This window comes from Danio rerio, chromosome 4 (genome assembly GCF_049306965.1).
Source record: "Danio rerio strain Tuebingen ecotype United States chromosome 4, GRCz12tu, whole genome shotgun sequence".
Taxonomy (NCBI): Eukaryota; Metazoa; Chordata; class Actinopteri; order Cypriniformes; family Danionidae; genus Danio; species Danio rerio.
This window is the reverse complement of record NC_133179.1, coordinates 40,801,950-40,822,109: the sequence shown is the minus strand read 5'-3', so window position 1 is coordinate 40,822,109 and position 20,160 is coordinate 40,801,950. Positions and strand designations below refer to the sequence as shown.

At 35.1% G+C, this 20,160-nt stretch overlaps 3 protein-coding genes across 8 annotated transcripts in view; 2 read left to right on the top strand and 1 right to left on the bottom strand.

The window, feature by feature from the left end:
- LOC137491190 (NACHT, LRR and PYD domains-containing protein 3-like) overlaps positions 1-2,475 on the bottom strand; it is a 46,022-nt gene extending 43,547 nt beyond the window's left edge. For both annotated transcript variants that reach the window (XM_073947373.1, XM_073947374.1), the window contains exon 1: positions 2,395-2,475. The gene's annotated coding sequence lies outside the window, so the exon portion shown is untranslated. The remainder of the gene's footprint in view (positions 1-2,394) is intronic.
- LOC110439461 (uncharacterized) overlaps positions 1-20,160 on the top strand; it is a 1,085,403-nt gene that overhangs the window by 278,114 nt on the left and 787,129 nt on the right. The window lies entirely within an intron of this gene.
- LOC141381691 (uncharacterized) overlaps positions 1-20,160 on the top strand; it is a 105,027-nt gene that overhangs the window by 57,217 nt on the left and 27,650 nt on the right. For 2 of the 5 annotated variants that reach the window (XM_073947996.1, XM_073947994.1), the window contains exons 1-3: positions 17,084-17,122; positions 17,539-17,720; positions 18,427-18,573. In XM_073947996.1, the coding sequence (XP_073804097.1) occupies positions 17,636-17,720; positions 18,427-18,573 (232 nt within the window). In that variant the 5' untranslated portion in view covers positions 17,084-17,122; positions 17,539-17,635. Of the gene's footprint in view, positions 1-17,083; positions 17,123-17,538; positions 17,721-18,426; positions 18,574-20,160 lie in introns of those variants that run through there. The other 3 variants (XM_073947995.1, XM_073947993.1, XM_073947992.1) reach the window with 2 other exon arrangements.

The following is a 20,160-nucleotide window of genomic DNA, read 5'->3' as shown; positions in this document are numbered from 1 at the left end:
AGATGCTCTGTTTAACTATTTTCTGTTAAAAAACTGTTAACTGTTTGCTTGTGAAATGCTCATTTTTTCCACTTAGACTTACTTTGCGTCCTGTAAATAGCGAATGTGCTATTGGCGCGACGCAGCTGGGTCTTTAAGGGAATGGGAGATGAGAATCTGATTGGTTTATTCTGAAAACAAACCTATAACTCATTAAGAAAATAAACTCAACCCTTTTAGAACATGCGCCTTGGCGCAAGGCAGGTTTCCTGTCTTTAAATTAGCAAAAACGCGTCCTGACACGCCCTGAAAGCATTTGCGCCCTGCGTTTTGCGCTCTGCGCATGGACCGTCAAAATAGAGCCCAGAGTCTTCAAGGCCAAGCTGAGGTTGCATTTGTCACAGCCAGATCACGAGTGTTCCCAAAACAACAGCTATCTGTACCCAGGCTGGAACTTTGTGCAGCACTTAGTGGAGCTCAACTAGCAGAAGTTCTAGAAAGGAAACTGACACTGAACACTGCAGGTGCATTTATGGAGTGACTCAAAGACAGTCTTGTCCTGGATCCAGTCCGATTCTTGCAGATATAAAGTGTTTGTGGGTACACGAATCGCAGAGATTCAGGAGCTGACTGAAAACAATCCAGCAGACGACATAACCCACTGCAAAACCCTTCAGCAGCTCTCAGTTACCAGCCAGTGGCAGCAGGTTCCTCAATTTCTGAGCCAAGACTCAAGTACCTGTCCTCAAGATACAAGGAAATCAGTCATAGACATTACTGATGAGGAGAGTAGAGGAACCTTTTGTAGCCTGACCACGATAGACTACTCTGATATAATGCAAGAATTCTCGCAGTACCACAGCTTTGATCAGTTGGTGGAACATAAAGCACAAGAGCAGTTAAAGCAAACTAATAAACCCGAGAAGTATGTGCCCAAGACCATGCAGCTGCTGAGTACTGAGTCCTGAAGCAGGCACAAGCCATGTGCTTTCCAGCTGAACTTGATGCATTAAAGGGTAACAAACCCTTACTTTCCAACAGTAGATTATGAGCCCTAGCCCCTGAGCTTGACCAGTCTCCTGGACTTATAAGAGTCGGTGGTCGTCTGAGACATAGTGAACTGCTTAAGCCAGATACCGTATACACAATTGAACTTGAACCCAAACACCCACTCAGTCAACTCCTGATTCAGCATTATGATGAAAAACTCCATCATCCTGGCCCAGAAAGATTGTTTGCGGAGTTACGCAGAAAATACTGGATTGAACAGAAAGAAATCAACTGTTGAATCGACTGAAGAAAGATGGTTCCTGTTAAACTGGAGAGTGAAGATGTGAAGACTGAAGAAGAGGCGCTTACAGTGAGAAAAGAAGAGTCTGAGGAACAGACAGGTCGGTTTATTAAAGCTCAGTTCATATGTGTGTTCACTAAACATCTTCAGCTAAAAGTAACTAAAACTGGTTTTATATTCGCACATTTAGACTTTCTCTTTAATAATATCACTTCAGAAAATGATTCTGTGCTAATTCTGACTAGTGAAATCATATACTGAGTTAAAGTTTCTTTTATAATTGTTTGTTTTGGTACTGTGACAACTTAAAACAGGCTATTTTAAATACTGGCTCTGAAATAGCACGTACAAATGACTTCAACATAACATTAACACTGTTTAATTGACTGTTAATATTGTATATTGATGGTCATTATATAATAATATAATATGATTTTACTATTTCAAATTAGCACTGAATCATTTTCTGAAGTGATATTATTAAGAAGAAAGTCTGAATGTGCGAATATAAGACCAACTTTACCTCAGTAAATCACATTATCAGCCAATGACTATCAAAGTACAATAGTCACAGTCAAATAAACAGTGCTAATGTTGTTTAAGTCATTCTTATGCGCCATTTCAGAGCCAGTATTTAAAGTAGCCAAAATTAACAAATGTACAAATATAAAGCAACTTTACCTCAATTTATAACTCAATTCATGACTATTGTGCAGTTGTTTTTGTTTTAGTATTTAAGTTATAATGAGTTACTCTGACAGTAAAGGGTTAAATGCAGTGTTGTTTAAGGATCGTCAGCTTGTTTTTCAGCAGCTTTTCTTCCTGTTCAACTGGAAGGTCTGCTTTAACTTTACTTTTGATTTGGTGACTCTGAATGTTTAGAGTTATATTTAATGCTGAATTATTGGACACTATTGAGTCAGTCTGATATAGAAGAGCACAAACACTGTAAAGGGATTAAAAATAAAGCTTTTAGACACAGTGTTTAAATGAGCGTGTTTGACTCAGTGTTTAATCTGTGTTTGAGGATTTGATCTTCAGGATCAGACATTTAAATCACACTCACACATATAAACCCTTCATCATCTCCACAAATCAGCGTCATGTAGAAGTGTTAAACTCACATGCAGAAGTACAGACGCTCTTGTGCAGCAGGAACACAATCTGAGCTCTTTCACTCTTTCACTTCACTAAAACACACCTGTGTGATCTACAGGTATATCCTGCAATATTACTGGCTCCACAGAGTGACACTCACATGAATATTCATGAGACTCTCCTGACTGTGGGCGTGTCCTGAAGACAACACACAAACCACTGGAGCTGAAGATATCTGTGCAGCTTCTCTGAGCACGAGTGTGTTGATGGAAGATTGAAAACATATAATATAGTGTGTGTATATATATATATATATATATATATATATATATATATATATATATATATATATATATATATATATATATATATAATGTAACATAATATATATATGAGAATAGAGAAAAAGGTATTTTAAATAAATCCAAGAGGTCTCTGAAAAATATTTAAAGCAGTATTGGACAAATAAAATAAGATTACAGATGGAAATGGAAATGAGTAGACCCCTTACAGATCTCTCTGATGAATTATTACTTTCTCTCAGATGCTGTTCAATAATATAAGTGTGTTTATACATTAGATTAGTCAGAACTGAAGCCAAAACAGTTTTAAATTTCGCTGAAATGTTCATTCATTCATTTTCTTTTTCGGCCTAGTCCCTGATTTTTATCAAGGGTCACCACAGCGGAATGAACCGCCTACTTACCGGAGCACCTAGAGGAAACCTACGCCAACACTGGGAGAACATGCAAAGTCCACACAGAAACACCAACTGACCCAGCTAATGCTCGAACCAGTTACCTTCTAGCTACGAGGCGACAGTGGTAACCTCTGAGCCACCGTGTCGCCCTAGTTCTTGCAGTTTGTATATTGTTTATTGTTTGCAGCTCCTCATTTGAGTTTAACTGTATTATCTGTCTATTAGTGAAGGTGTTTGGTGATCACTCTCCTATTTAATCAATATATCTGTTAATCTGTCTTTATTCACATAGATTAAAATACATAGTTAAGGCAGTGTGTTTATTGATGCTGTGATTGTATATCGAGTAGTCTGTGTTTGAAATGGTTGTAAAAGCTTGTCTAAATTGCTGTAAGATGAGAACAGGACAGCTTTAATGAAAGGTTTGGATTATATAATGATCACTCATTTACAGATGTTTGACACCCTTTTTTGTCGTCATTTCTCAAAATGTTCAGAACAATACGATAATAAGTCAGTGTGAGTTTTCTGCTTGTTAAAGTAGAGTAAAACAGAAACACAGCTCATTTTCCTCTAGTCATCCTTTAACCAGCTGATGCGACCTGCACTGTTTTAAATGGCTTTTATTTCCTTTATTAAGAAAAGATTCTGTAGATATCTGAACACAACTTCTGGGAAAACATAATGTTTCATTAAACTATTGCTGTGGGATGAAAACAAATCTGCAAATAGGATTTTTCTAGTATAAATGTTGTTATATATGATTTACCCTTGATATTTAGATCTGCAGGAGAACAAGATTCATGATTATACATCTTTTCCCTCTTGATAAGATGAAATAGTTTACTGGAAACACAATAAATTAAGCTGAATATATTATTTAAAGGCACGGATGTGGTGTGCAGAGGTAAACTGGGTTCATTTAGGGTTTATAGTGACACTTATGATCTTTTCCTTATCCAGATATTCTTCATTATTAAAATAATATTTTACTCATTTTAATGCTTGTGAGCGATTGAACCACAATCTGTGGAGACACTTTTAGATGTAGTGAGAAGACTACACGGCAAATTCATTGGTGTTAAATTTCAAGTGTTGTGGTAATTCAGAGTAAAGTGTTAAAATTCTAGAGTTAGATAAAGGTAAAATAACCCTCTCGGCGTTAGAAGCTGATTTTCCTCCTTGTCATTTAGAGGAACATGTATCTACCTTTGTAGAAAACCCCTGTTTTTAAGAAACTAATCAGAGTGTCTGATCTCGCCCTACACCCTCATTCACCCGGCCCTTACACTAGTCAATCAGTTTAGTCCACTGGACAGAGTGAATGACCACAAATAAGTGAATTCAGACACCTGCTGATGAACACCTGCTGTTAACAAGCACAATCACTGAAGGAAGAAGAAACTGAAGGAAGAAATAAAACTACAGACACAGCCTCACACCAAACCAACTGAACTAAAACAGAGGATTAAACAACTCAATTAAATAACAGCATTAGCAGCTTCACTGATTACAGTTTGACTTCATTTCTGTAAGAATATTTGACAATGAACAGAGGTTTATATTTTTTTATTAAAGATATTTAATTTGACCTCACCATCATGGAGATCAGAAAATGTTTCTCTGACTGTTATAGCTGTATTTCTAAAACGCATCAGTTATAGCGATGTGAAAGCCGATGTGCTGAGGAAGATTCAGACACTGAGTGTAGAGTTATGACTGACCTGCTGAGCAGAAAGACTGAACTCAAGCTCTCTGTTCAAGACTGGCTGTGTATTCTGGAGCACACACACACACACACACACACACACACACAGAAGAGACTCCAGATCATCTCATTGCTGCTGACTGCTCCTGCAGAGGATTCTGGGTAAATCTCTCGTCAGTCTTCAGCTCAGTTTCACTGATGATCCAGAACAGACAGTAAACCCAGCACAGAGCGGCTCAGTGAATGTGGTCTGGACTGAGTGGATGAGGCTCATTGTGTCTCTATAGATAATGTAGAAGATCAGAGTTCCTGCACTGTGATCCACAAACACTCCTATTCTCCTGCTGAGCGGCTTCACTGGGAGATCAGTGCGTGTGTTATTGTGACTGAATGAGAAACTGGAGGAAGAGCAGAACAAACTCCAGGACTGAGCATTACATCCAAACCAACACTCAGCACCTGCTCCCTTCCTCCTGATGCTCTTATATGACACTGATATACACACATCATCTCCACTCCAGTCAATCTCCCAGTAACAGCGTCCACACACACTCTCTCTGCACAACACCTGAGGATAATCATCAAATCTGTCTGGATGATCAGGATACGACTGATTCTCCCACACACTCTTCACCTCTCTGTTCTCCTCAGACAGAATGAGTTGAGTGTGTGCTGTGTTTGGATCCAGAGTGAGGAAACAGACATCTGAACACAAGAACACACACATTTATAACCACAGCTGTGTGTGTGTGTGTATGTGTGTGAGAGAGAAAGACAGAGTGTGTGTGTGTGTGTGTGTGTTCATAGCTGGTTGAGTGTGCGTCTGTGTGTGTGAGAGAGAGAATGTGTGTTTGTGAGTATATCTGTGTGAGAGAGAATGTGTTTGTGTAAGAGTGCGTGTGCGTGTGTTGTGCATATGTGAGTGAATGTGTGCATGTGTTAGTGTGTGTGAGAGAGTAAGTACGTACATGTGTGTGTGTGTGTGTGCGCGTATGCATGTGCGTGTGTGTGTGTGAGAGAGAGTGTGTGTGTGTGAGAGAGAGAGAAAGAGAGAGAGTGTGTGTGTATGTGTTTGATTGTGTGGGTTGTGTGTGTGTGTGTGTGTGAGAGAGTGCATGTATTCATAGCTGTTTGCATGTCTGTCTGTGAGAGAGAGAATGTGTGTGTGTGAGTGTGTCTGTGTGTGTGCGTATGCGAGTGAATGTGTGCATGTGTTTTCTGTGTGTGTGTGTGAGAGAGAGACATTATGTGTGTACATGTGTGTGTGTGTGCGTGTGTTTGTGTGTGAGAGAAAGAGTGTGTGTTTGTGTGTGTGTGTGTGTGTATATGTGCGTGTATGTGTGTGTGTGTGTGCGTGTGTGTGTGTGTAGTCCTACATTTGCGTGGTCCTGCTGTAATCCTCATGTGTGTGTGTGTGTGTGTGTGTGTGTGTGTGTGTGTGTGTGAGAGAGAGAGAGAGAGAGTGAGTGTTTGTTTGTGTATGTGTGAAAGAGCATGTGTGTGCGAGTGTGTGTGTGTGTGTGTGTGTGCATGAGTGTATGTTTGTCTGTGTGGGATTTTTTTTTTCTACAAAAATACTTTCTTACATCATTTTTTTTGACACATTGTAACTCCACATCAGATGTAACAGCAGCTCTCCTACCTCCACACTGCAGACAGCGTCCTTATAACAGCACTGTTGTTCAAAGGTTTCAGCATCATTTATGGCCTTGTAATACTTTAAATCTATTTTAATTCTGGACCTCACGAACTCTTTAAAACTCTCAATCTCTTGACCATGAACATCAGGGGTGTCAAACTCAATTCCTGGAGGGCCGAAGCCCTGTACAGTTTAGTTCCAACCCTGCTCCAACACACTTACCTGTAGGTTTCAAACAAGCCTGAAGGACTCAATTAGTTTGATCAGGTGTGTTTAATTAGGGTTGGAACTAAACTGTGCAGAGCTGCGGCCCTTTTGGAACTGAGTTCGACACCTGTGATGTACATCATCTATTTAGTTTCTTCTTGTGATAAGTAGAGCAAGTTTTGCTTGAGCAACAAAACAGTGAATGAACTGCTATTTCAGTTTGTGTTTCTGACTATAGCCAACTCCAGAAGAAACTTGCATTGAGTCAAATTCTCTCCACATTTCAGGAAAACTCTGCTCAACATATCAAACTATTGTGTTAAACGTGTACAGTCTCTCTATGTCCACAGAAGAGACACTCGTCATGGACACTAGAGTGAACAACAAGTATGAAATCATTCACTGCCACAATCCCCCGCAGAATCCCCCATTGTAAATCCCCAACACATTTTGTCAAAGTTGGTTTATACAAAACTCTCCACACTGGTTTTCCCCCTAAAGTATCATGAAATGTCTGTTATTTCTGTTAATCTGCCTTTGTCACCTCTCTGATCCGTAATAATAATAATAATAATCATAATATTAGACATTTGTTTGGACATGATGTGCTCTCTTCAACAAGCAGCTTTTCTCTTCATTCTGCAGGCTGTTCGCTCTGGCAGTTGGTCAGATATTTGTAAGCAAGCCTATAATAAAAAGCAGAGTTATTCTGCAGTCAGGTGATCTTGATAGTATCTTGTAGTGTGCTGTGCCGCAGTTTTCATATCTTGTAGTAACATATTTTTAAAAGTGTACTGATTATATTTTTAAATATAGCCTACATAAATAGGCACAATTTAAACTTTCAAAACATCATGTTTTTCCCACCTCGGGCATTAAAGCCTTTAAATTATTTTCTCTTTTATTCTTAATTGGGCAGCCATTATTCTCAACCCTGTAATAGACTAAACTGAGTTGGTAATAATAGTATTTTACAAAGCTTTTGCTATAAAACCAACATTTCCCTGTTGCTCACATGTCCCTCAAATCAGTTTAATGGCTAAAATATCACATTTTTAATGAGTTTTAGATTCATATGTGATTTAAGTTACAATTATACATACTTGTGCATTCTGTGGTCTCTTAATTTTTAAAAAGTTTTACATTTAGATGTCTTACCCCACCCACATAATTACAATGTTAGGCCTTAACATGCTGGTTGGTTCTCAGCAATATTTTTTTCTATATTTAATTGTTTTCCTTTAAAAATATGAATCTCACAGGGTGGAGAATACAGTGACGGGTTTAAGACCATAACAGGGTTAAGAGGACACTTAAATTTCAGTTTTAATTTGTTTTAGTTCATTTGAAATTACATCTAACACTTACTTAACATTTATTTTAGTAAAACATTTAGCAAAGGCATTAATGAGATAAAGGCAAACCGGGATGAAATGAAACTTCATTAAACCAAACCACAGTCAGAATTCAAAAAATTGAAGTGCTGCAGGTAACTGGACTGTTAGTAACCTTTAAAAATACTGATAAAGGCCTGTGTTACCCAATCTATTGCTGAACAGAACCTACAGTAAACAGAAGCAACAGGTAAAGTCTTGTCTAAAACTTTATTTCCTAGAACATCAATAAAAACTGCAGCAGAAAAGTTCTTAATGAAATTGTTAATGAAAATACTTAATAATGTTAATAAAAAAATAAAATTATATAGCCAGATAGGCTGATCTGCTTATTTCAGAAACTGCTGATCTATTGGGATTTTCACACATAACAATCTCTAGGAGAGAAAATTATATAGTGAGCAACAGTAACTGAAATAACCACTCGTTACAACCGAGGACTGCAGAGGAGCATCTCTGAACACACAAAACTTAAAACCCTGAGGTGGATGGGCAGCAGGAGGGGATTCAATCAGGGATTCCAAAACCTTTTGTTAGCCTAACCCTCTGTATCTATAATATTAATATGAGTTATGCCCTCAATGACCTCCTCTCTAAAGTTGGGTAATTGTCACATGACATAGAGAAAAACAAATGAACTTACATAATTTAAGTATTTTTTTGTTCTGATTTTATTAGCTTTACATAAACTCATGATGAAACTCGTGACACTCAATATAAAATCTGCTGCTGGTACGGGTGCCGTGTCTGACATTAAATAGTGTCAAGGTTTAAGTAAAACACAGCTTCAAATATTCTATCAGTAACACAAATTTTTTTTATGTTTTTTAATGAATATTCCTGATTAATTAGGTGAATATACCCAAAACAATGACATGTGTGATGGGGTTGAGTTTTTAAAGCAGAATGTCCTCTGCTCCTTGTGTGGTTTAAAAGAGAATGCCCACATGGCAGCAATTAAACGAGAATATGTTATATTGTTTGGAAATAAAAAAACAATCATATTCCATCTTAGTTTTACGTTACGGGGTTGAATTGTTAAGCTTGACCGCATCCTTCCTAACTATAATAAAATCAAAAAATGTAAATAAATGAAAATATAGCTTCTTTTGTACCATGCTGAGAAAGAGAGCTGAATGATGTCACTTTCCGTTTGGATGTCATATAAGAGTAGACTCTGAATTGCTGTAGGTGGAGAATTGCTGGTGTGACAGGGTTGAGTTTATATTGAGGGACATAACTTTGTAGCCTGTTTTTTATTTAAAAATCTTATTTTTTATTTATCACAAGTACACAAATAAATAGTTGTAATACAAAAAAAAAAAATTAAACACTGTGTCTACATGCAATTTCAAAGAAGTGCCTCGGGGGCATGACAAATAGCTTGGTTTGTGACAGACAAATTATATTTTTTATGCTAAAGCTGCATTTAATGTATCTTTTTATTCATTATAATGTACAAAGTAGATCAATGAAAAATGCTTTTAACATGTCATTTAAGTCGACAACCACTATAAAAAAATATGGGGGACTGAAATATTACAGAACGCCAGGAATGACTTAATTATATCTTAGATAATTTTGTAAAACAATATGTTTTGTTAAATGTATAATGTATAAATAGTTCCATCACATCAGCTGAGGCAAAAAGCAATAATGCAGCCATTTCTTCTTGTAGTGTTGATGTGGCTGTTTTGAAAGAATTTGTGTGAAAGGCATCAGGAACTTCTGGGAACTGCACAACTCTGTGTAATGTTTTCACACTTGCATGTGTCGATTTTATTTCTCAATCATTTTTACATTCATTAACTTTATCAATATTCATTGTGATCATTTTCTCTTTATTGGTTATACCTCACAATCACAAACACTCACAACTGGTTCCATTCTTTTGAATTGTGTGGGTTATTGAGCCAGGCTTCCATTCGATTCCTGATTTTGCTCCGCGAGCAAAGGGCAGGAGTGGGCGTGTCCAGCAGGGGAGAAGGAGGGCAGTGAACAACTGTTGTCAGTTAGCTCACAGAATGAAATGCGTGATTTTATAGTTTATAAAGTTAAAATGCAAAGAAATAAACAGTAATGTAATGCCCAGCTACATTTGTTATTCGTAATTTCATATACACATAACCACAATTTATATCATTATAAAGATAATCATGTTCATATAAACTCTATAATTGAAGACTTTTCCCTTAATCCCCTTGTCTGAACCATAGGTCTGAATGCAGGCTCAGTGCAGCAGGCCTCTTGCCCTGTCTATTTCAACCATTAGCCCTGTTGGTAATCTAGAGGATTTAGGCGAACACAACAGCACGGCGATGTGTCTAAATGTGAACAAACTCCTGATAAAAGACAATGTCCGCCATTCTCCAATTCTCGTACTGCTCTTCCGTCAAAAATGCTTGCTGCACACACACAGCTTTGCTGTATTGGCCCTGACAGGATCTTAGGGAAAAACATGCAACAAACACTGTGGATCATGATAACAAACACATACGAGCCTTCATGAACGGCTAAATACTGTGTGCTGTGGGTCTGTGGACGCGGTCTCACCCATCAATGTAGGATCTCACAGCTTCGCACTGGCAGGTCTGTCTTGCCTTCGGAAGGCATGTAGCACATATTGCGCTACGTCGCCGATTTTGATCCCGCCTCAAAAATCTTTAAAAAATGTTGTCAGCTGAAATTAGCTGTTTTTTTAAATTAAAAAAAAAAAAACAAAAAAAACATAAAAGTAAATTTTTTTTTTGAAAAAGTGGGGGGGGGGGGTTTGTTGTCGCTCGCGTACTGAAGAGTGATGTTGTCGCGCGCGTTCTGATCAGCTGTGTTGTCGCGCACGTTCTGATCAGCTGTGTTTTCGCGCGCGTTCTGATCAGCTGTGTTGTCGCGCGCGTACTGTAAAGCGGGGAAGGGGGGGTTGAGCGCCCATACTCAAGATCAGTGTTGTCGTGCGCCTACTGAAGGGCGGGACGAACGGTGTGTCGCGTCGCGGGGGCACTTTTGATCATTTTGGAAGGGCACTTTCTATCCAAGACTAAAAAGGGCTTGTGCACTGCACAGGTTGAGCCCTATGTGTGCACGTGCCTGGGTATGACTGAATCAAGGCAAATGGTAATATGTGTGGCACATAATAAATGGACTTGAGTTTCTGTGGTGTCGAGCGCCATCTGCTGGTTGATATCGGTAGCGGAAAGTGTTGCTTTCAATTTCACTTTTATTTGGAAATAAACAGCGTTAAAGGGTTGTGCTAATAGTTTAGATATTTCCATCAAGGGTAATACCCTGTAAGCACAATTTTTTGTAAACTGATTTGATAAATGTAACAATTTTTTCTGTTAAAGAATATAGTTTTGTTTGTATAGCTACTCATTCATGATGGCTGATTTCATCAGGAGAACATTATGATGTGATAAAACACACTGTACAAGATTTATATGAGAGAGTCAAAGAGATTTATTTCATTTTTACTGTTTTACAAAAAAGAATCAGGACCAAAAAAAGACAGATCTTCAAACTGCATCTGTGGTTCTTTATGCTTTTATGTTGCTGACTGAACAGTCAGGCAGCCAGTGTTAGTGAGGCCAGTACAAACTGTTTTCTTTATAATTGTCATTTTAAATGTCACTTATTCTTGTGATTCAAAGCTGCATTTTCAGCATGGAGATCTGCTGTTTTTCTATGATCAGATGTTATTGGTACAAAATCACTAACAATGATTCTTACAATAATTAAAAAGAAAGTTCAAAGTAATAATTTGTATAACATTGCAAGATTCTTTTTTAACATTGTACATGTATTTATGTTTAAAGTATTGCAAATTATTTAGAAAATTATTATTTAAACCTAATTTTTATCAAAGTTTCACAAAACACAGATGAAGATTTAAAATTTAATGTAAAAGATTTAACAAACAACTTTATTACAGAAAGTAAATTAAATAAATTACAGTAAAAACAACTTACTGAATTGTTCATTTAAACTGATTTTAATTCATTGAAAATCCTTGATGATATAATTAGAAATAGAAAGATTATTTAGAATGATGGAGTAACAGCCACCTTTATTTTAAGCAGAAAATTTATTCTCAGTTCATCTAAAACCAGTAAAGCTTGGCCTTGAATTAAATTGACTTGAAGCTCTTTAGTTGACTAAGAAGTTCTACAGTGAACAACTGAATACACCTTTTTAAGTTCACAGCTGTCACAGTGAGACCAGGTACTCCAGCCTTCCTGATTCCTCATCTGGTCATCGTCCTGTTCGTCTTTGTTTCTGTTCCAAGAACCACCACTGCAACGAAAAATAACCCACCACTGCACCCACAATAATCCACCACTGCAGGGGGTAGCACTGTAAAACAGCATGGTTGTCTTGCACCCATTTGTTCAAGACTTTAAAACTCTTGGAAACACATGGTGTATATAGTGAACAGTTAGTAGATTGTGTGAAAGGAAGTGTATTGTCATCTGATAATCTACACAGCAAATTCATTGGTGTTAAATTTCAAGTGTTGAGGTAATTCAGAGTAAAGTGTTAAAATTCTAGAGTTAGATCGGCATTAGAAGCTGATTTGCCTCCTTGTCACACAAAGTAACATGTATCTGCCTTTGTAGAAAACCCTTGTATTTGAGAAACTAATCAGAGTGTCTGAAATCTCGCCACACCCTCATTCACCTGGCCCTTAAATTAGTCAATTAGTTTAGTCCACTAGACAGAAGGAATGACCACAAATAAGTGAATTCAGACACCTGCTGTAGAACACCTGCTGTTAACAAGCACAATCACTGAAGGAATAAGAAATTGAAGGAAGAAATAAAACTACAGACACAGCCTCACACCAAACCAACTGAATTAAAACAGAGGAATAAACAACTCCATTAAATAATAGTATAAGCAGCTTCACTGATTACAGTTTGACTTCATTTCTGTAAGAATATTTGACAATGAACAGAGGTTTATATTTTTTTATTAAAAATATTTCATTTGACCTCACCATCATGGAGATCAGAGGCTGCTTATTTGAGCTCTTAAAGCTTTATTCTTATATTCTAATGTTTCTCTGACTGTTATAGCTGTGTTTCTAAAACTCATCAGCTATAGCAAGAAAGATCAAGAGAAACTATACGTTTATGTTTAATTGTTCTAGATATAATTTCAGGTGTTTAATAAGTTGATTCATAAAGATATTCAAAAATAGTTGTTTTAAAACTGCATGGGACAATACTACTGGCAGTCTGCTGCTTTTCATAGAAAATTCAACAATCAATTAGGACGCAATTAATAATTAGAGTGTCATGCACTAAACATTTAAGCTCCGGCTTGTGCATTATGACACACAGACATCAAGAATCAGGATATGAAGCTCAACCGTGGTTGCAAAAAAAAAAGCTGCATAGTTCATGCCGCAATGCATGCTGGGTGCCAGCATAGTACAAAGCTCCCAGCATGCATTGCAGCATGAATAAATTATGCAGCTTTATGTTCGTACAATCTCTTTCTTTTCCTTTATTTTGTGTTGTTTTTGGGAGGTGATATTTCAGCAGTGTTTTTTTTTTACTTGATTTTATTTTTTTGTTTGTCACCATTATTGAGATTTAAAGACTAATTGTTGATGTCTGTGTGTTTTTGAGTTCTGCCATAGATCAAACATTCTCATTGTAAATATTGTTTTATTTTATTGGAGCTTCAGTGGTTTCATTTATGTATATTATTTATTTCTCACACATAACTAATATGATATTGAATTAGAAAACAAGCAGGAAAGGATGGCTATGTTATCATTAATAATCGCTTCAGACTGACACTTTAATTTTCTTTCGGCTTTCCATGCTATATGTTTAAATAGTGTAATTAACACCATCTATAGCAGCCAAAATAAAAGACTTTTATGGTAAGAAGTTGAAGAGCTTGACTAAAGCAGACTCTGTCCTCCATCATGGTGACTTCAAATGAACAACAGAAATTTCATTAAGAGCTTTTGTTCACATGACAGAAATAAAGTCACTGGTCAGTAATAGGTGAAGCTCCATGATAAGTTGTTTAATTTGATGAGTTTTTTTAAAGATGTTGAAAAATAACATTTTTTATTGTGTAATTTGTTTTATTTTTATTGATTATTATTTTATTTAGAGTTTTTTTTTCTCAGTTGATTTCATCTTTGGTTTTGGCTTGTGTTTTTCTGTCCTTCAGTGATTCTGCTTGTTAACAGTTGTTCATCAACAATTCTCAATCCTCCTTTAATTAGACACTTAATTGTCTCATTAACTTCATCACTGTCTAAGTGTTCAGCCCTCTGTAGTGAGGACACTAGTTAGGATTTTGCTGTGGAATTTAAGGCTTACGTGTGTTCGAATGAAAAATACAGACTATGGGATTTGTTTTTAACAGAAATATTCTGGAAACTGAATTTACGAATCTAAAATGTTGAAAACAGCAGATTACTGGCAACCACTGCTGCCAGTATTTTGACATACATTTAACAGATATTTTACACAATAAGAGTTTGCTAATTAACACTCTGGGTGTTAAAAATTTTAACACTTTCAAAAATGTTATTTTAACACTTATAGTGGTTCCCATATAAACACTGAGGGAGTGTTAATTTTAACTCTAAGGTAGTTAAATCTACTAAATCTAAAATTTGCAGTGTGAGATTGATAAAAAATACAGACTGTTGAATGTGTTTTTAACAGAAATATTCTGTAAACTGAATTTATGAATGTTAAAAACAGCAGATTACTGGCAACCACAGCTGCTGGTATTTTTCCGTAAAATCTAAAAATGAAAAAAAAAAAAAAATGAAAAACAGCTAAACAGGTTTTTGTGTCACCATTGTGGAGGATAATAGCGTCTCTGTTCAAGTCCAAGATGAACTGAGAGTATTTGATGTTATGCTGCATCTTCTTTTGTTTAAAGGTAACTGTGTAGTTACTAATGCAGTCAAAATCTGTTTGCTAATTGCAATCACACATGAAAACATTATTGCATCTAAAGACTTTACATTTTTTTTGCAATAAGCTATGATTTTATAAACCAAACATTGTATTAGTTCATGAAATATGGTTATTTTTTGTAAATTTATACAGTTCTATAAAACTTCCATGTTTTTCACAGAAAGATTCTGGCAACCACAGCTGCTGGTATTTTTTCGGAAATTTAACATATTTTACACAATAAGAGTTTGCTAATTAACACTCTCTTGGTGTTGACAATGTTATCACTTTCAAAAGTGTTATTTTTAACACTTATAGTGGTTCCCATATAAACTCTGAGGGAGTGTTAATTTTAACTCTAAGGTAGTTAAATCTACTATCCAAAGTTTGCTGTGTAGGTGTTCATTCCATTTGCAGGATTACAGGAGAGTTCCACAGATAAACACACATGTCGATTTTTAATTGTCAGGAGGTGTGAAATCCAGGAAAAGGGGGTCCAGTCAGGATCATTCCAAGTAAAAACTAAAGAGGAACATGCCAGGCAAATTGCTGAAGTGGTACATGATGATGATTTTAGTGAACAGTTGGGGAAAAGTATGTTAGAAAAAAATAAAGACTGTGGAATGTATTTTCAACAAAAATAATTCTGTAAACTGAATTTACATATACAAAATGTTAAAAACAGCAGATTACTGGCAACCACAGCTGCCGGTATTTTTCTGTAAAATCAAGAAAGGAAAAATAAAACAGCAAAACGTTTTTTGTGTCACCATTGTGGAGGAAAGTAGCGTCTGTGTTCAATGCCAAGATGACCTGAAAGTATTTGATGTTATGCTGCATCTTCTTTTGTTTAAAGGTAACTGTAGTTACTAATGCAGTCAAAATCTGGTCGCTAGTTGCAATCACACATGAACATATTAATATATCTAATGACATTTTTGTGCACTAAGCTATGATTTTGTAAACTGAACATTGTATCAGTTCATGAAATATGGTTATTTTTTGTAAATGTATACAGAAAGATTCTGGCAACCACAGCTGCTGGTATTTTTACTAAATTTAACAGATATTTTACACAATAAGAGTTTGCTAATTAACACTCTCTTGGTGTTGATAATGTTAACACTTTCAAAAGGGTTATTTTTAACACTTTTATTGTGGTTCCCAAATAAACTCTGAGGGAGTGTTAATTTTAACTCCAAGGTAGTTAAATCTACTATCTAAAATTTGCAGTGTGTCTACTAAAATGCACAACATATTAGTTTGTTTATTGTCAACATTCTAATGTTTGAGGGAAATACATTTATTTTGAACTTTGATCAAAACTGTCTGGAATTACCTGGCCCCAATAATTCAATCACATGTGAACAGTTTGCCCATGTGAATTGCACTGACCCCAAAAAGGCCACAAAAGATCTACTAGTAGCCGTGTTTGGAAGGAACACCCTTGGTACACACTGCTACACTGGCAAATGTTCAAATGCCTTCAGAGGCAAAGCAGCTAAGCCACGACTGGACTCTGAAAAAGTCTCTGACATCATCTGTAAGTTATTTTCTAAAAAAATATTTTGGAAATATTGTCATATTTTAAGATATTAAAAATTGTATAATTACACTCAGGATTTTGCTATCTACTTTAAAAACTATGTCAGGGCTTGAGATTTAGCATTAAAATAAATTTGTCAATTATTTATCAGGGTATTATTCACTTGGCAGATAGAAAAAAATATAAAAGAAATTTCAAATAAAATAAGTCTACATAAATGATATTAATTAAGTATTAATTATGGTCAGACAATTATACATTTATAAATCTTTAAATCTGTGTGTTATGTGGAGTCAGGTTTAATTTTTGCTTTACGAGTTAGTAGTTTTGTTAAAAAGTTTATATTCATCTCTTAAATCAAATATAATGATCCTGTGTTAATGACCCTAAAAACGTTTTTCAAATTGCCCTAAATGTGTTAAAGTTTTTTTTATCTTCAAATAATGAATATCTGTGTCTCTGTGTGTGTGAGAGAGCAAGTGTAAAGAAGAAAACGAGATAAATATCAATAAGTCATGACTGCAATAGTAAGTGGCAAAAAAAGCTAAACAAAATAAAAGACTTTTATTTTGGCGTGACGCATGACGTCATAAGGCTGCGCCACTCTTGCGCTGGATTTAACGGGACAAAGGTTTGTGTTTTAAAACGTTTACTTAAATATAAAGCGATTGATTAAAGTTTCAGGTTTTCATCCGATGCTTAATCATGTACCTGCTGTTGACATTATTATTTTGACCCTTTATACAACGAAGAATTATTTTACTCACAGTAATGAGAGCTATTGTTTGAATAAGTAAACAGAGATGTGTGTAATTATTTTAATGAAGATTTAATTTATTAAACTGCATGTTATTCCATTCTAAGTATACATCACTTCATATAAGAGATGATGTACTGGTTTTAATCAGCTCATTTGTGGCTTTTGTTTCTTGCTCGGACTTAACTGATTTATTTTTGTTAATAACTCTTATATAAAAAAAACAGTTGAAGCAAGTGTTGAAGAGAAGTTATTTTGTTTCTGTTCATTGTTTTATTTATTTTAAACAGGACATTTTTATTGTTTTGATAATTTTAAACAGAATAAAGTGTCCAAACACAGAGAAAACCTCCTGCTGAAGCGACTGATCTCCACACTGTTATAAAGATGGCGTTTATTAAAGAGGAGAGTGAAGATGTGAAGATTGAAGAAACATTCACAGTCAAACAGGAAGATCTGCAGGAACAAACAGGTTAATTTTCATTCTCAAAGACCAACGCAGTCATCTGATCCTCATTCAGATATATTTTAATAATAAGAATACTAAATTAAATCCATCTTGCAGCCCTGAGTTTGCTGCCTAGTTCTCCTAAATGCACATATATTTTAACCCTTTATACAACGTTACTATTTTACATAGAGGTAAAGTTGGTTTTATATTCGCACATTCTGACTTCCACTTAATATAATTTCCTAAAAGTATTATTTGCAAACTCTAAATAGTGAAATCATATTAGCAGCAAATGACTATCAAAGTACAACAGTGTTCACTGTCAAATAAACAGTTAAAGTTGTTTTTAATTAACACTTGCATCGAATATTCAAAGTAACATGGTAAATAATATAGAGACTTCTAAATGAACGAGTGTGTAAATATAAAACTAACTTTATGGTTTATATTACCTATATTGTTTGAATAAAGCAACAGAAAAGTGTGTAATAGGTGTCTTAATGATGAAGGTTTACTTGATTCAATAGCGTAATATCACTCCATTCTAAGTTTACATCACTATATATAATAAACAGAGTACTACTTTTAATCAGCTCATTGTTTCTTGCTCGGACTCACTCTTTTACTTAATTTCTTTTTAATTACTCTCATATAAAGAAACTGTTGCAGCAAGTGTTGAAGATAAGTTATTTTTGTATCTGTTCATTGTTTTATTCATTTTAAACAGGAAGTGTCCGAACACAGAGAAGAACTCCTGCTGAAGCGACTGATCTCCACACTGTTATAAAGATGGCGTTTGTTAAAGAGGAGAGTGAAGATGTGGAGATTGAAGAAACATTCACAGTCAAACAGGAAGATCTGCAGGAACTAACAGGTTGGTTTTCATTCTCAAAGACCAACTCAGTCATTTGATCCTCATTTAGATATATTTTAATAATAAGAATACTAAATTAAATCCATCTTGTAGCCCTGAGTGTGCTGCCTAGTTCTACTAAATGCACATAAGCACTTATTGAAAGACAGTAACAAGTTTTTTTTGTTACTTGTTCTCATGTCTTTTGTCATTCTTTTATGTATTATTAGTCTCCCATTTTCTCTACCTTCTTAAGGTTATTGCTTTTCTTGTTCTACTGTTTGTAAAGAGTTCTTGAGAGCACAGGCGCTATACAAAATTAATTAAAAATAATAAATTAAAGTTTAACTGAGCTGTCGATATTTGACCTACAGTATTCTCATAAAAGATATCTGCTATTACGGTGATAGTGTTGGCTTAGTATTTCCATTTGCATGTCACGTTGATCACAATTCCCTTTTTCCCCCTCAACTTCTTTATGGGTTTAAACTTGTTTCTAGTAGTTGTTACTAGTTCTTACAGATTTTATCTGAGTTAGAACACACGAGACTCACACATGAACATTTACTCAAAGGAGAAGAACCACCAAAATGCCTTTATTGCAACAGAAACCAAACAGTTAAACATATTCTTGTGGAATGCCCATCAGACAACAATATTTATCTGGAGAGACTTTAAAGGAAATATTTTTAAACGTGAATCCATCTAAAGTTGGAGAATTTTTATCAAAAGGAAATCTTATAAAACTGTTTTAGATTTTTATCTTATATATTATCATTATTATTTATATGTTTTACCTTGTACATTATTTATTGCTGTTGATGACTTTTAATTGTTAGAATATTTTTACTTGATCTATTTTCCTTTTGCCATGACATAGCCATAGACGCTGAAATGGCAATAAAATTAAAACTCTCTCTCTCTCTCTCTCTCTCTGAGTTAGAACTAAATTAATGTTATAAAAACTAATTACCAGGGCTATTGTGTTTAAACAGGGTTTATGCGGGGTTGTAAAATACAAAATCAAAATTTTAGGCCTTAAAGTCTTAAATTTACTGAAATGTTGTATTGTAGGTCTTAAATCTTTTTTAAACAAGTTTTCATTTTCCTTTGTTCATGTTTTGCTGCTCAATCTGGTCAAACCCCATACAATCATTAACTATCCACCTCAATAAAACAGTAAACTTTTTATTCAAAAAGGTCATTTTAACTCTATTTATCATAATGCTTTAATTGTTTTCCTTACAATAACACATGTTTAAACGTGCTCCATGTATTTACTGCTGAGGACAGACTGTTGTGCATATTTTTTTTTTTTATTAAACTTTTAATGCACTTGTTAATTGTTTTTTTTTAAAGAAAATTTATGTTGGAAAAAAGTGAAGTAGAGCTTGCTTGTTTTTACACAATATTTAAGATCTTTTGCTAAGAAATATCTAAAATATTAAATGTTTTTATTATTCATTTATTATTGTATAATTACATGTATAAAATTATTATTATTTATTTTTGATAGGGAAAATAAAATCCTTTCTATCTGGGCCATTTGAAAAAATCTTTAGCCCTTTATGAGTCTAAAATTTCATTCATAATGGTCTTAAAAATGTC